The 12,336-nt window shown below is 52.3% G+C and overlaps 1 protein-coding gene across 4 annotated transcripts in view; it reads right to left on the reverse strand.

Moving 5' to 3' along the window:
- The window catches only part of FLNA (filamin A), a 90,077-nt gene that overhangs the window by 33,118 nt on the left and 44,623 nt on the right, over positions 1-12,336 (reverse strand). For all 4 annotated transcript variants that reach the window (XM_063119353.1, XM_063119356.1, XM_063119354.1 and 1 more), the window contains exons 20-28: positions 11,938-12,055; positions 9,241-9,503; positions 8,417-9,014; positions 7,182-7,355; positions 6,030-6,192; positions 4,416-4,576; positions 2,417-2,587; positions 2,208-2,331; positions 481-637 (exon numbers count right to left, since the gene is read on the reverse strand). In XM_063119353.1, coding sequence (XP_062975423.1) covers positions 481-637; positions 2,208-2,331; positions 2,417-2,587; positions 4,416-4,576; positions 6,030-6,192; positions 7,182-7,355; positions 8,417-9,014; positions 9,241-9,503; positions 11,938-12,055 — 1,929 coding nt within the window. The remainder of the gene's footprint in view (positions 1-480; positions 638-2,207; positions 2,332-2,416; positions 2,588-4,415; positions 4,577-6,029; positions 6,193-7,181; positions 7,356-8,416; positions 9,015-9,240; positions 9,504-11,937; positions 12,056-12,336) is intronic.

The following is a 12,336-nucleotide window of genomic DNA, read 5'->3' on the forward strand; positions in this document are numbered from 1 at the left end:
AAAGTCAAGGAGGCCCTCAGGCTCAAGTCGGAGGCAGCTGTGCCATGACATGAGGACTAGAGAGAATCATGCTCAGCAACTAGGCTTGGTACCACAAGGGAACTCCAGCGACTTGATCAGGGAGGCGAGAGCTCTCCCATCCCTGATCTCCCTGAGCACGACCCTTGAGCTGTGGAGCTTGAAGCTGGCCCCAGTTCCTTGCCGCTGTTGCCTGTTCACTGCTACCCTGAATATCTACTTGGAATTTGCTCAGCTGCTTCTACAGGAGTGGGCAGAAGGTAGATCTCCAGATGATTTGGACTTCAACTCCCAGAAGCACCTGCCAGCACAGCCAATCATCAGGAATGCTGGGAAGTCCTAAACATCTGGAGATCTACAGGACGCATGCACGCACACGCACACACACACGCACACACACACACCAACTTATGTCTTTTCCAAGGACTCCCCCACCCCTGCCCCGGGACATGTTCCCCTTACCGTGATCTGCACGGCCAACAAGCCCTCTCCAGCATCCTTAGCATCAATGGTAAACTCCACAGGCAGACTGGCTGGCACACCTGTAGTGTTCAGCCCTGGACCACTGGCCTTCACTTTGCTGGCATCATGTGTAGGTAGAACCTTGACCTTGAATGGGCTGGGAACACAGAAAAGAGCGAGAGAGAAACTAGTGCCATGCTGATGTTATGAGACAAAGGGCCCGTTCAGAAGTCACCTTCAACCATGGCTTTAACCATGGTGGCTAAGCCAGAAAGATGGGCCGTGTTCAGAAGACACTTTAAACCATGGCTTTAACCATGGGGAATAAGGCTTTTTGCTTTATTCACCATGGATAAACCTGTGGTTTAAGGTGTCTTCTGAACACAGCCCGGCTTTCTGGCTTATCCAGCATGGTTAAAGCCATGATTTAAGGTGCCTTCTGAACAGAGCCTAAGAAAAAAACAACCAGGTGCTGAACCTCCACTTCCGAGGTGTACAGATGTTCCTCAACATCACTCTTGTTTCCCTCTTTCACAAAAGGGGGGTGCTGTAGGCCTACCAGGTTGACACCATTGAAGCCTGTCTGGTACAGAGGACTTAATGATGGGTCCCTTTGTCAGGCAGGCAGGAACAGCAGCTTCAACGGAAGCAACTCATCTTGTTCTAGCTCAGCGTCCCGCAACACAGTGGAGCCCAAAAACCCTGCAGGGCACAACTCCATCGGCCCCAGCCAGCATGGCCAGTACCCAGGGATGATGGGAGTTGTAGTCCAAAACAGGTGGAGGGCACCAGGTTGGGGAAGACTGCTCTGATGTATCTGCTTATCTGATCCGTTCTGCCAAACCACCGCAAGGGCAAGTAGCGTTTGTGGCACCTTTTGCTCTGAAATATATTTGGGGCAAAATCTTTTGCGTCCAAGTTACAATCACAAGCCATAACTATGAGGAAGATTTAACAGTTGTCTCTCAATCAGCCCAATGTGTTTCATGTAACAGAAGAAGTCCTGCAAATCCCAGCATGCCTCGTACTGGCTGGGAGCGCTGGGAGTTGAAGGTTTTTCTTCTGTCTAAACATGCATAGGACTGTGTCCTTAAAACTAATTCTACTACATTGGTTGGTCCCCATGAGGCATTTTCCCAACCTTTGCTTATTGTACATGGTTCAAGAATTTGCATGGTTCAAGAATTTCAAAGCTAACATTTGTCCCTTCTTCTTTTTTGCGCAAGTGTTGTTCTCGTGGAGTAAGGAACAGTATGAAGCTTAAGAGACAGCCATAAGAGGACACCTCCCTCACTAACTCACACACTCACTCACTCACTCACTCACAGCAGCTCCGCTCAGTCCCTTCTGGCTGCCAATTTTCCTGCATTTTCCCCACTGGAAGTGGGTCAATCAATCAAAAGTTCATTGAATAAGTCTTCAGACCATTTCACACACCATAAACACATGTTAAAAACAAACAATAAATACATGAACCTTAAAACATTACTTTTAAACCGTCTAAAATTAAGGCAACACAGTATTTAAGAAGACAAAAGTGGGTGCATCTATTGAGGCCCCACAAGATTTAAAAGCCGTTACACGGCTCATTTAAAACACCTTTTCCCTAGAAGCGGGTAATTGATCATAAGGACTAGAAACTTGATCATAAGCGCCAAGGTCCCGCGGACCAAACTCCTGTCCCACGGAGGCTTCTGCGCCCTCTGGCCTGCACCCACATCCTGTACCTGCGAGGCACCTCGTCGTCTCCGTAGCGCACTGCGATGCTGTAGGGCCCCTCCCGGCTTGGCACGTAGCTTGCAGTCTGAGTCCCATCAGCGTTATCCACCACATCGACAGGCTCAACCACCCCTGCAGGAAGAGTTGCGACAGGTAAGAGAAAAGCCGAGACCCAGGAAGACGTTAACCGGCTTCGGCCAGGTAGGGATCTGCTTACCTTTTGGGCCCTGAACTTTGACCTGGAGAGGGGCCACTCCTGCCTTGCTGGTGTCCACGGTGAAGGACTGGGGAACGTTGGCTCGGACGACGCCTGGAGTCAGGCCGGGGCCTGAACACTTAACCTTAGAGGAATCCACCACATCATGCACCGGCACTTTGAACGGGCTCCCTATGGAGGAAAGGAGGTCAGGTGGGAGCTGAGGAGCCACATCTAGGGCATTGGATTACTGTAACGCGCTCTACGTGGGGCTGCCTTTGAAGAGTGTTTGGAAACTCCAGCTGGTTCAAAGAGCTGCAGCCAGATTGTTGACCGGGGCTGGTTACAGGGAGCATACAACTCCCCTGTTAAAACAGCTCCACTGGCTTCCAGTCTGTTTCCGGGCCCAATTCAAAGTGCTGGTTATGACCTATAAAGCCCTATATGGCTCGGGTCCAGGTTATTTGAAAGACCGTGTTCTCCCTTATGAGCCTGCCTGTGCTTTGAGATCTTCTGGAAAAGCCCTTCTTTTAGTCCCACCATCTTCACAGGCACACTTGGTGGGAACATGGGAGAGGGCCTTCTCGGTGGCTGCTCCAATGCTCTGGAACTCTCTTCCCAGGGAAGCTAGGCTGACTCCCTCCTTGATGGGCTTTCGGAAGCAGGCTAAAACTTGTTTGTTCCAGCAGGCCTTTGGAGAATAATCTGGCCCTCCATCTATGTTAATGTCTTATAATTTTGTTGTGTATTTTAAACTATGTTCCCCCCACCCTATGTATGTTTTAAACTTCGTAAGACCGCCTTGAGGCCCAGCATTGGGCAAAAGGCGGGATACAAATAAATATAATAAATAAATAGGGCAAAGCAACTCTACCCTACAGCTGGTGCATTTCCAAAGAGGTCTGCTACTTTTTCCTCTCCATCTACTGCCTGGTTTCAGGGGAAGCAGATGATGCTGAGCAGCGAACCCTATTTGTAATCCAACTGCCTGCCTGCTTGCCTGCCTGCCTGGTGTTTTCAAGAGGACTGAAGAGACCCAGGTTTTAGCAAGGGATGGGTGCGGCCGATTCAAAAGTGCTTCCAAATCCTACAGGCTTTATGGGGACTACTGGTGACCAGCCCAAGGATGCCACAGCAGCCTGGACCAGCTGGGGATGCAAAAGTTTTGGAGTCTCGAACCCCAGGCTAGCAGCTAAATCATCATATCTGCCCAACCACACCACACCCCTCCCCTGGGTTGGCCGTTGTTCCTTAGAGGAGAGCTGCCGAAATGCTCCAAGAATGCAAATAAAGTTGGTAAATTCATTATGCAGCAACATCCAGGGCTGAAGATTCCTGTTATGTGTCTTTAGCTTGGCTGTCAGTATTTTCAGATAACAGGCAAGCCCAGAATGACACTATTTATTTCATTTTTATACTGCCCAATAGCCAAGGCTCTCTCTGGGCAGTTCACAATTCGCCTCACTCGCTACAATACTGACTTTTGCCTTATTTCCACAAATGCCCTGAAAGTGAAAAATCAACAGCAGCAGCAAACACCAATTAAGGGCATAGTGAAACGATAGAATTTACGACCACTTATGTCTGCCATTTTGGATGGCTTTAAAAAGGGTTAGGCATATTCATGAGAGGATAAAGCTGTCAGTGGCTACTAGCCCTGATGCTACCTCCAGTATCAGAAGCAGTACACCTCTTAGTACCAGTTGGAGGGGAACACGAGTGGGAGGGTGCTGCGGTACGCAATTCCTACTTGTGGGCTTCCCACAAGCAGCTGGTTGGCCAGAATGCTGGATGTGATGGACCCTTGGCCTGACGTAGCACGGCCTTTATGTGTAGCAACCCTCTTCCTCTCTAGGCCCAAGCACACGCAGAGTGCCAACCGGGTAGCCACAGAGAAGGCACCCTTGCCTCAGGAATCGCCTCAACCAAGACACATCAGCTACCAATTGTACACCACAACTCCCCCCCTCCCCCGCTGACTACCACTGCCCCAACTCCATCGCCCCACCACGAGTGGTACCTGGCACTTGGTGGCCCCCGTAAGTGACATTGAGGTTGTAGGTCCCCGGTTCGTAGGGGATGTATTCCACGGAGCAGCTGCCGTCTTTGTTGTCAGTGCAGGACATCTTGGCTTCAGAGGGACCTTCCACCGCTAGGCCCAGCCCCCCGGTACCTGCACCCCTGTAGCAGAAGAAACAAGGTGTGGACCACGCATGTTAAATGGCCCACCGATCTCTGAACCCAAGCCCGCGCGATGGGGAGTTGGTGTCATCACAGACTTTGCCTTAAGCAAGAAGTTTAAGAAGGAACAAGGACGCGCCTCTTCAGGCAATTCCAAAGGGCGGGGGGGGGGCATTAAAATGTTTTCATAAGACTAGTGAAGCCGTCTTGCATACCCTACTTTTTTGACAGTCTTTTTTTCCCCCGGATAATAATTTTATTTTTCCAGTATATACATATATAAACAAATGTTCATAAATAAATGAATGTTCATTATACAGTAAAACCTTTTTACCACCCAAAATTATAAGCATAATTACTTTCCATTCAGGTTTCATCTTTTATCCCTTTTATCTCATTCCCTCCCCCCAGCCTGGTACATTTCTCATAGATTGTCCCATTTCTTTTTCTGGGATGTTATATCGTTTCTGTTTATCTCTTCCTTTATTTTATTTATAGTTATTTTCTAACATTACTTCTTTTCAGGAGTCCCAGAGCGTCCTATAGGCCTCTGCCAGAGTTGTTCTGTCCATTTCTTTCTTCATATATTCTATATATTTTTGCCAATCTCTCTTAAGGTTGTCTTTTTGTTTTATTCCTCTTTGTGTCCATTTTTCACTAACTGTTTTTTTGATGACCCAAGAAAAGAAACTAAATCTCCAAGAGGCCAATGGATTTGAAAGATTACAGAGAGAGGACGCACTTAGGATACTATGCTGCCCGTACACCAATGGGACATACCCCGCTAGTTGAATGGGGAAGTAGCTGTTATTAGAGCAACCCGAAACAAGGAGAAACGCTCGCTTTTGGAACAGGGCAGCTATATAAGGGAGCTTCGCTGACCCGTCCGGATCCGGAAACGAGCATTTCCACGTGTTCCCTGGGTCCCTTCCCAAAGCGCTAACTCCCCGTTGTGCAAGCGGTGGGTCCCACCGGCACAATGAAACCAGCGGGAGAGCAGCAGCCCCATCGGATGTTGCCCAGGCCCTTTTAAAGGAGGAGTTTGCCCTCACTGCATTCCAAAATGCGCACTCTCGCTTCGCCTCCTTACAGCCCCTGTTGGCTACATCAGACTAAAGTCGGCTAGATCTAACTGGCCCGCCTATCAGTGGTTGCCATTGCTCCTCCTTGTATCGCCATCATCTCAGTGACTGGACGCTGCTTCGGGGGCTCAGTGGACCCAAAAGCACCACAGACGTTTTAATACAGTCCCACAATGCCTTGCAACAGTCCCAGCAGGCACTGAGGTTAATCCTCCGGTGGTCTCCAGAAACGTCTTGGAGGCAGGGCTGTGTTTCACGAAGCAGCAGGGCAAGAGCAGGCAGACTGAACGGACACGCTGCCCCTCTCTCAGCCCCCACACCTTTAGCACAACATCCCCGCCCACCCCTGCCACCCACTTCTCTAGTTTTACCTGGTCTCCACAGTGAACTTGTTGGGTTTGTTGGTCGTCCCGCTCTGGATGCCAGGGCCATGCACTCTAACCCTTGTGGGGTCGCACCCTTCCGTTACCGGGACACGGAAGGGGCTGCTGGGCACAGGGCTGCCATCGTAGGTCACGTCAATAGAGTGAACGCCTGAAAGGAGATGAGGAAGGGTAGGAGCAGCAGGAGTCCAATCCGCCCCGCTTGCTCACCGCGAAGGGAGGGGCCGTAGCTCAACAGCAGAGCAGCTGCTCTGTGTGCCCAAGGCCCCAGGTTCGATTCTCAGCATCTCCAGATGGGGCTGGGAAAATTCTTGCCTGAAACCCTGGAGAGTGGCTGCCAGTCAGTGTCGCCAATACTAGGCCAGATGGACCAAGGACTCAGTATAAGGCAGCTCCCAGCGTTCCTATCCCGCACACACAAGCAGGAGCTGTTCAATCCCCCAGCTAAGCTCCTGGGCGCAAAGACTCAAAGCGTCAGAGACGATTCCCGGTGGAAGCTCCCCTCTGCCGTCTCAGGGGTGCGCAGCCCAAGGACGGCTGCTCGCTCCTCTGACCCTGTTTTACGCAGCAGGCTTAAGGCCTGGTTCAAACAGCCCAAGAGGTGTTGGTATTTTAGGCGGAATGTTTGAGAAGGACCGCGTGTCCCAGGAGAAAAAAAAGCAGATAAAACTAAAGCAGGTCTAGGCACACACTTCACTGCACTTTTAACAGCACCTCTGCCACCCGAAGCAGATCATCCCACGGTGCCCAATGTCAGGGCCGGCTCTGGCTCAGGTCTACAATCCTAGCCACACCAGATGCTGCCAGCTTGCTAAACTAAGCAGGCCTGTGTCTGGTCAGTGCCTGGATGGGAGACTGCCTGGGAACCCTGCATACGTCGCTTAGGGTTCCATGACAGATGTATTAAATAAATTGAAAAATAAATTAAGAAACGCCCTGCATTTTGCAATTTGGCACCAACACCCCCCCCTTCTCTCTCAAAAAAAGAAAGTCAGGCCTACAAGGCAAGCATCCGAGGGAGCACATGCCCTTTTTCACCACCAGTTTCTCCCCTATCAATGTCGACTGGCTCCCCGCCACCCCCTCCCCACCACCACAAGAACCCCCTTTCTTTGTCCCCCGTCCCCCCCCAGCTCTCACCATCTTCATAAGGAGTGTATTCCACGTTGTAGGTGCCGTCTCCATTGTCACGCACATAGCTCTCGGTTAGGTTTCCCGAGGGGTTGGACACTCTGGTTTTGATATGAGGACCTCCGGCCTTAGTCAGGGTCCGGGCGTCGACGTTGAACTCTGTGGTGGCCTCCCGGAACACACCTGGGAACCCAGAAGAGCGTCAGAAGCCACAAAATACGGAAGAAGCAGGCTTCGGGAGAGAACTCCTCCCAAGTCAGTCCGAGAAAGCGATACCTCACTCGCATCCTGTCCTATCAACACCTTAGACCCCCACTGCACCCAGCACCACCTGGTGAGGTATTCCGGATTATGCTCATGGGCCTGAGCCGAAATCCATGACGACACACCAACACATGGTCCTTTCTGTTCATTGCCAGGGTATCCCCAGACCAAGGACACCCTCAATGCAAGGAAGAGGCTCCTATGTAATCCCATGTACAGGCCCCAGGCCCCATAACTCTCTCAAAGGGCCTTCGCTCCCATGCCCACTAACCTCCTCCAAACCTCCGAGTGCAGAACCCTACACTCACGGAGGGTGGCCTGCCAGAATACTGTGCAAGTTGTTCCCAGTGTATGCTTTTAAGTGTCTAGTCCTTAAGGCTGTGAAGCACACTTTGGAAGTATGAAGGCAGGCCCAGCAAAACCTTGAGGCAGAGAGGTTACGTAAGAACTCAGGCATCGCTATGATTAGGGCAGGGTTGGGCTACTTGGCTCCCTTCCAGATGTTTCCTATTACAACTCCCATCATCCCTTACCATTGGCCATGCTGGCTAGGCCTGATGGGAGTTGCAGCCCTCCAGATGTTTGGGCCTACAAATTGTCCAGCCCTAGACTAGGGGAAGCAGAATTATAAGACGGAGAAACGATAGCGATGCAAAGATGTTCTTCCAGCCTACAGAAATCATGCAAACACCGGCTGCCTTGGCACCTATTCCCCAGAAATGAAAGGGAACCCCAAAGAGCATGTGAAAAAAGCCAAAGGCAAGGGGTGGAAACGGAGATATGTCTAGGAAATATTTATTTGTATAAACAAATAAATATTTCCTAGACATTTCTCCGTTTCCACCCCTTGCCCTTGGCTTTTTTTCACAAGCTATTTCCTAGAGCACATCCCACGCTGCCCTTAACCCTCCCATGACACAGCGCAGACTGCCCGACCTCGAGTCCCGCCGGGGAGGCTCGACGTGCCCACGCGGCCTCACCTTTGCCTTCCACTCCAGGCCCATAGACTTTCACCCCGGAGGTGTCCACCGCTGGCTCCACGTTGAGCTTGCTGGGGAAGTTGGGCACAGGCTGCCCACCGTACTTGATGGTGATGGTGTAGACGCCTGGGCAGAGCGGGATGTACGTGATGGTGTACGTGCCGTCCCCGTTGTCCCGCACGTGGACCTCCGCCTGCGTGCCGCTTTCCGAGATGATCTCGATGGTGAGCTCGGCGCTCCCGGCGCTGGAGCAGTCCACGCTGAACTCGCCCGCTTGCCCCACCGTGGCGTGTTCCAGCCCCGGCCCAGAGCACTTCACCTTGGAGGGGTCGAAGCCCGGCGCCACCTGGGCTTTGAAGGGAGAGCCGGGCACGTGGGTGTCGGCAAAGAGGATGTTGATGTTGTACTCGCCCGGCTCCGTGGGCAGGTAGGAGACCGAGCAGGTGCCGTCGCCGTTGTCCAGGCATTCGATCTTGGCCTCGCAAGGCCCCTCCACCGTCAGGCCCAGGCCTCCGTTGCCAGCCCCTTTGGTGTCGATGGTGAAGGGAGCAGGGGAGCCGGCCAAGCCCCCCTTCAGGCCCGGTCCATAGGCCTTCACCTGGGGAGAGCACAGGCAAAAGAGAACATCCAATGAGGACTGTGGCCCCTATCTGAGATGCCTCTCCAAAGCAAGATCTTTTACCCCACCCAGATGGAGAGAAATGCTTTATGGATTGCCCCCAGAGTCATGCATGGTTAAGGTGGGGCCAGCTGGGAAGGGCCAGCTTTGGCCCCTGGGCCTGAGGTTGTACATCCCTGCTGTAAGCCAGCCAGGGGACTCTTACCTTGGATGGGTTGGTGTGGGGTACAGCCTCCACGGGGAAGGGGCTCCCTGGGACAGGCACTCCGTCGTAGGTCACATCTACCTCGTAGGGCCCCTCTTCCCGGGGGATGAACTTCACCACGCTGTTGTCCGAGCTGAGGCCGGGCTCCACCTTACAGGGCACAGGCTTGCTGGTGGGGCCCGTGATCTTGGCTGCCACCTTGCCTTGGCCTCCGGCCCCCTTGGATTTGACGGTGAACTCTTGGTCTTTGCCCACTTCCACTTCTGCAAGAATGGCGTGGCGGGTCAGAGAAGAGAAACTGACATGGCTTCTTCTGGCCAAGACCCACCTCGTTCTTCCCGGGGCCAAAGATCCCCACACCCACAAGCAGCGGCGTAGCGGTGAATTTCAAAGTGCAGGCGCTCAGCGTGAGAATCCCCAGAGCCACGTCCCCAAGAAGGGCCCAAGAATCCAGGCTGCTGTGTTGACCCACAGCAACGAACCAATTCTAGGAGTTTTCATCTCCACCAGGAGCAGGACTTTCATAAAGCTACTGGGTCTTAATGGCCTATTCAAGACCGAGCCACCCCAGAATACTTTGCATACCCACAGAGAACAATATACTGGATTACTGCTGGGAAAGTTCACTCCCCGGCAGCTACTGTGTGATTGCAGCTAAGCTCAGAGGGAACAGGGGAATTCTTGAGCGTGGGGGGTAGTGGCAGATGACGTCAGGGTCCCTGCTAATAAAAGAGTGCCGGTACTGCGTCCCTGTGATCCCTGGCTCCGTTACACCACTGCCGTCTATTCATGCCCTCTGCCCAGTACAGCAGGCCCTAAGAATTGTCAAGAAGCCCCGAGGAGGGACTAACCCCTCGACTCCTAGGTAGCAGCTTGCAGATTTATGCCTCCATATCCCAAGGCCTGGGGGCAAGGGTTAAGCAGGGAAAAGGGAGTAATACCGGCATGACTAATGTTTCCTGAAAAACAAAGAGGCCTTGGAGGGCTTCCAACCATTTGGCCCTGGCAGGTCTCCAGGAAGGGAAAGGTTTTAATCAGCAGCCACCGGGGAGACCTCCGAAGGCAGGGCCTGATCACGCAAGTTTTCCCACCATGGCCTTATCCCTGAAACTACAGCTCTAGAAGGGGGCTGTGGCTGTGTAATATAGACGCCTCTGAGGGCAGGGACTTTCCCCGAATTCTTGTCAGGGCAGGGAAGCACGACTTGGGGAGTTCAAATCCAGCCTCCCCCAACCTGGTGCCCTCCAGATGTGTTGGACGGCAAGCCCCATCATCCCCAGCCAGCTGGCTGGGGATGATGGGGCCTGCCGCCCGACACATCTGGAGGGCACCAGGTTGGAATGTTGGTGGTGAGGGAGGAGGAGGGAGGAGGTGGTGAGGGAAGTGTACCGTTGCCATCTTCGGCAGCGTTTGCATGTTTTGTGCAACCTAATTTGACGCTGAAGATATCAGCTTTCACTGGAGACATGGTTCTACTGCAGCCTCTTCTGAGGTCAAAAGTAAGCTCGGCTTAAAGAAAGAGGAAGACGCGTGCTCGGAACGAGCACAATTGATGTTCCGCAGGCCTCACAAGCCCAAGGAGACGAAGAACAGGGTTTCTGGGCCCGCACCCTAAGCTATTGCAAAACGGCCCTGTGCACAGCCCTGCATATACGGCCTATGAACGCGGGAGGCTGCATTTAGTCATCATCTCAATCGTGGCCTGCTGTGTCCTCAGGGCAACGTGGCCCTGGCAGAAAGCTGGAACAGACAGATTCTTGGTCCGGTCCCAGAGGGCAGCTGTCGCCCTGCGCGAGTCAGCTGCAAACACTGGCTTTATTGTATTAAGCCTAGGGATTGCCCGGGACGTTACGCCCAACCCGTCTCAGAGAAAGTGAATGACTGTAGAGAAGCTGGGTCGTGCTGCTATGTTACCTACAGGTGGCATTTAAAATAAAAACAAATAGTGGTCACTCATATTCGACTACTGGTGGGTTTTTTTTGAAAAATGCAATCAAGGCAATGTGTCCCCCACAAGGCAAGTACTGGCCTAATCTAAGGCCAGTTTAGATGGGAGGTACTGGTGCCATCTTACTTTACCCTCAAGCTTAGATGGCCCTCCTGCTTTTAGTTCCAGACTTACGAATGAGCAACGGCCTTTCGCAACAGAACAGATTTGGTCCTTTGTGGTTTGCGAGCCAGACCACAGGCTGCAGTTTTGAACTGCAACACAGCCGTGGAATGATGCAATGATCAGAAGCGTAAGCCCGGGACGGTTAGTGATTCACAAGGGTTTTGATTAGCTGTGTCAATTCTGGTTTAAGGAGACAAGACAAGAAGCTTCCTAATCTAGTCATCTAGAGGAGATGCCCCTGCGAATGGCTACTTAAACCAGTGAAATGCATTGGATAGGGTTGTGATTTCAGAAGTGGGTGGTGAGGGGGGAGAGAGTATTGCTGAGCATGTGCAGACAGGCAACGTAGATTTTATAATGTCTGCAGGATTCGACATCCTGAGAATCTTTCACTGAGAGACAGGTTTCTAGCCTTTGCGGCAGCGAAAAAAGGATGCTCTGGCAAAGTTTCCAGAGGCAAAGAGAGCCTCAACAGGATTCCTAGGGCTTGGAGGCTAGCATGGTATACAGCTCACCACCCTATGATTAGCAAAAGCAGGAATAAGCCCTGTTCTGCCCAGTGTTTTAGCCACCGAGATACGTACTGTCTCCGAGCCCAGAGATCTTGATCTTGCTGAGGTCCAGCGTGGGTGCCACACCCACGTTAAAAGGGCTTTTGGGAATGTGGTCTCCTCCGTACGTGACGTTCACCCCAATGTTACCCTGGAAGACAAGAGGTCACTGGTGTTACCCAGGGCGGGCAGCCTCAGCTCAGCCCAGCCTCCTTTGCCTACTGTGCCCCCTCTCAGGAAACAACTATTCAGAGAGGAAGAGGAGGCACGGCAACCGAGTCCGGCTGCTCATGGCAGGAACGCATCCTGTCAACCATCTGCAGAGCAGGGAGGAGGGGCGATTTAGCTCTTTCCCTCCCCTGGGATCCCATGGAAGATACTGCCCCCCCCCCAATATGCTTTTATTAAGCATCCCCACACACAAGTTTATAG

This window comes from Elgaria multicarinata, chromosome 3 (assembly GCF_023053635.1).
Source record: "Elgaria multicarinata webbii isolate HBS135686 ecotype San Diego chromosome 3, rElgMul1.1.pri, whole genome shotgun sequence".
NCBI lineage: Eukaryota > Metazoa > Chordata > Lepidosauria > Squamata > Anguidae > Elgaria > Elgaria multicarinata.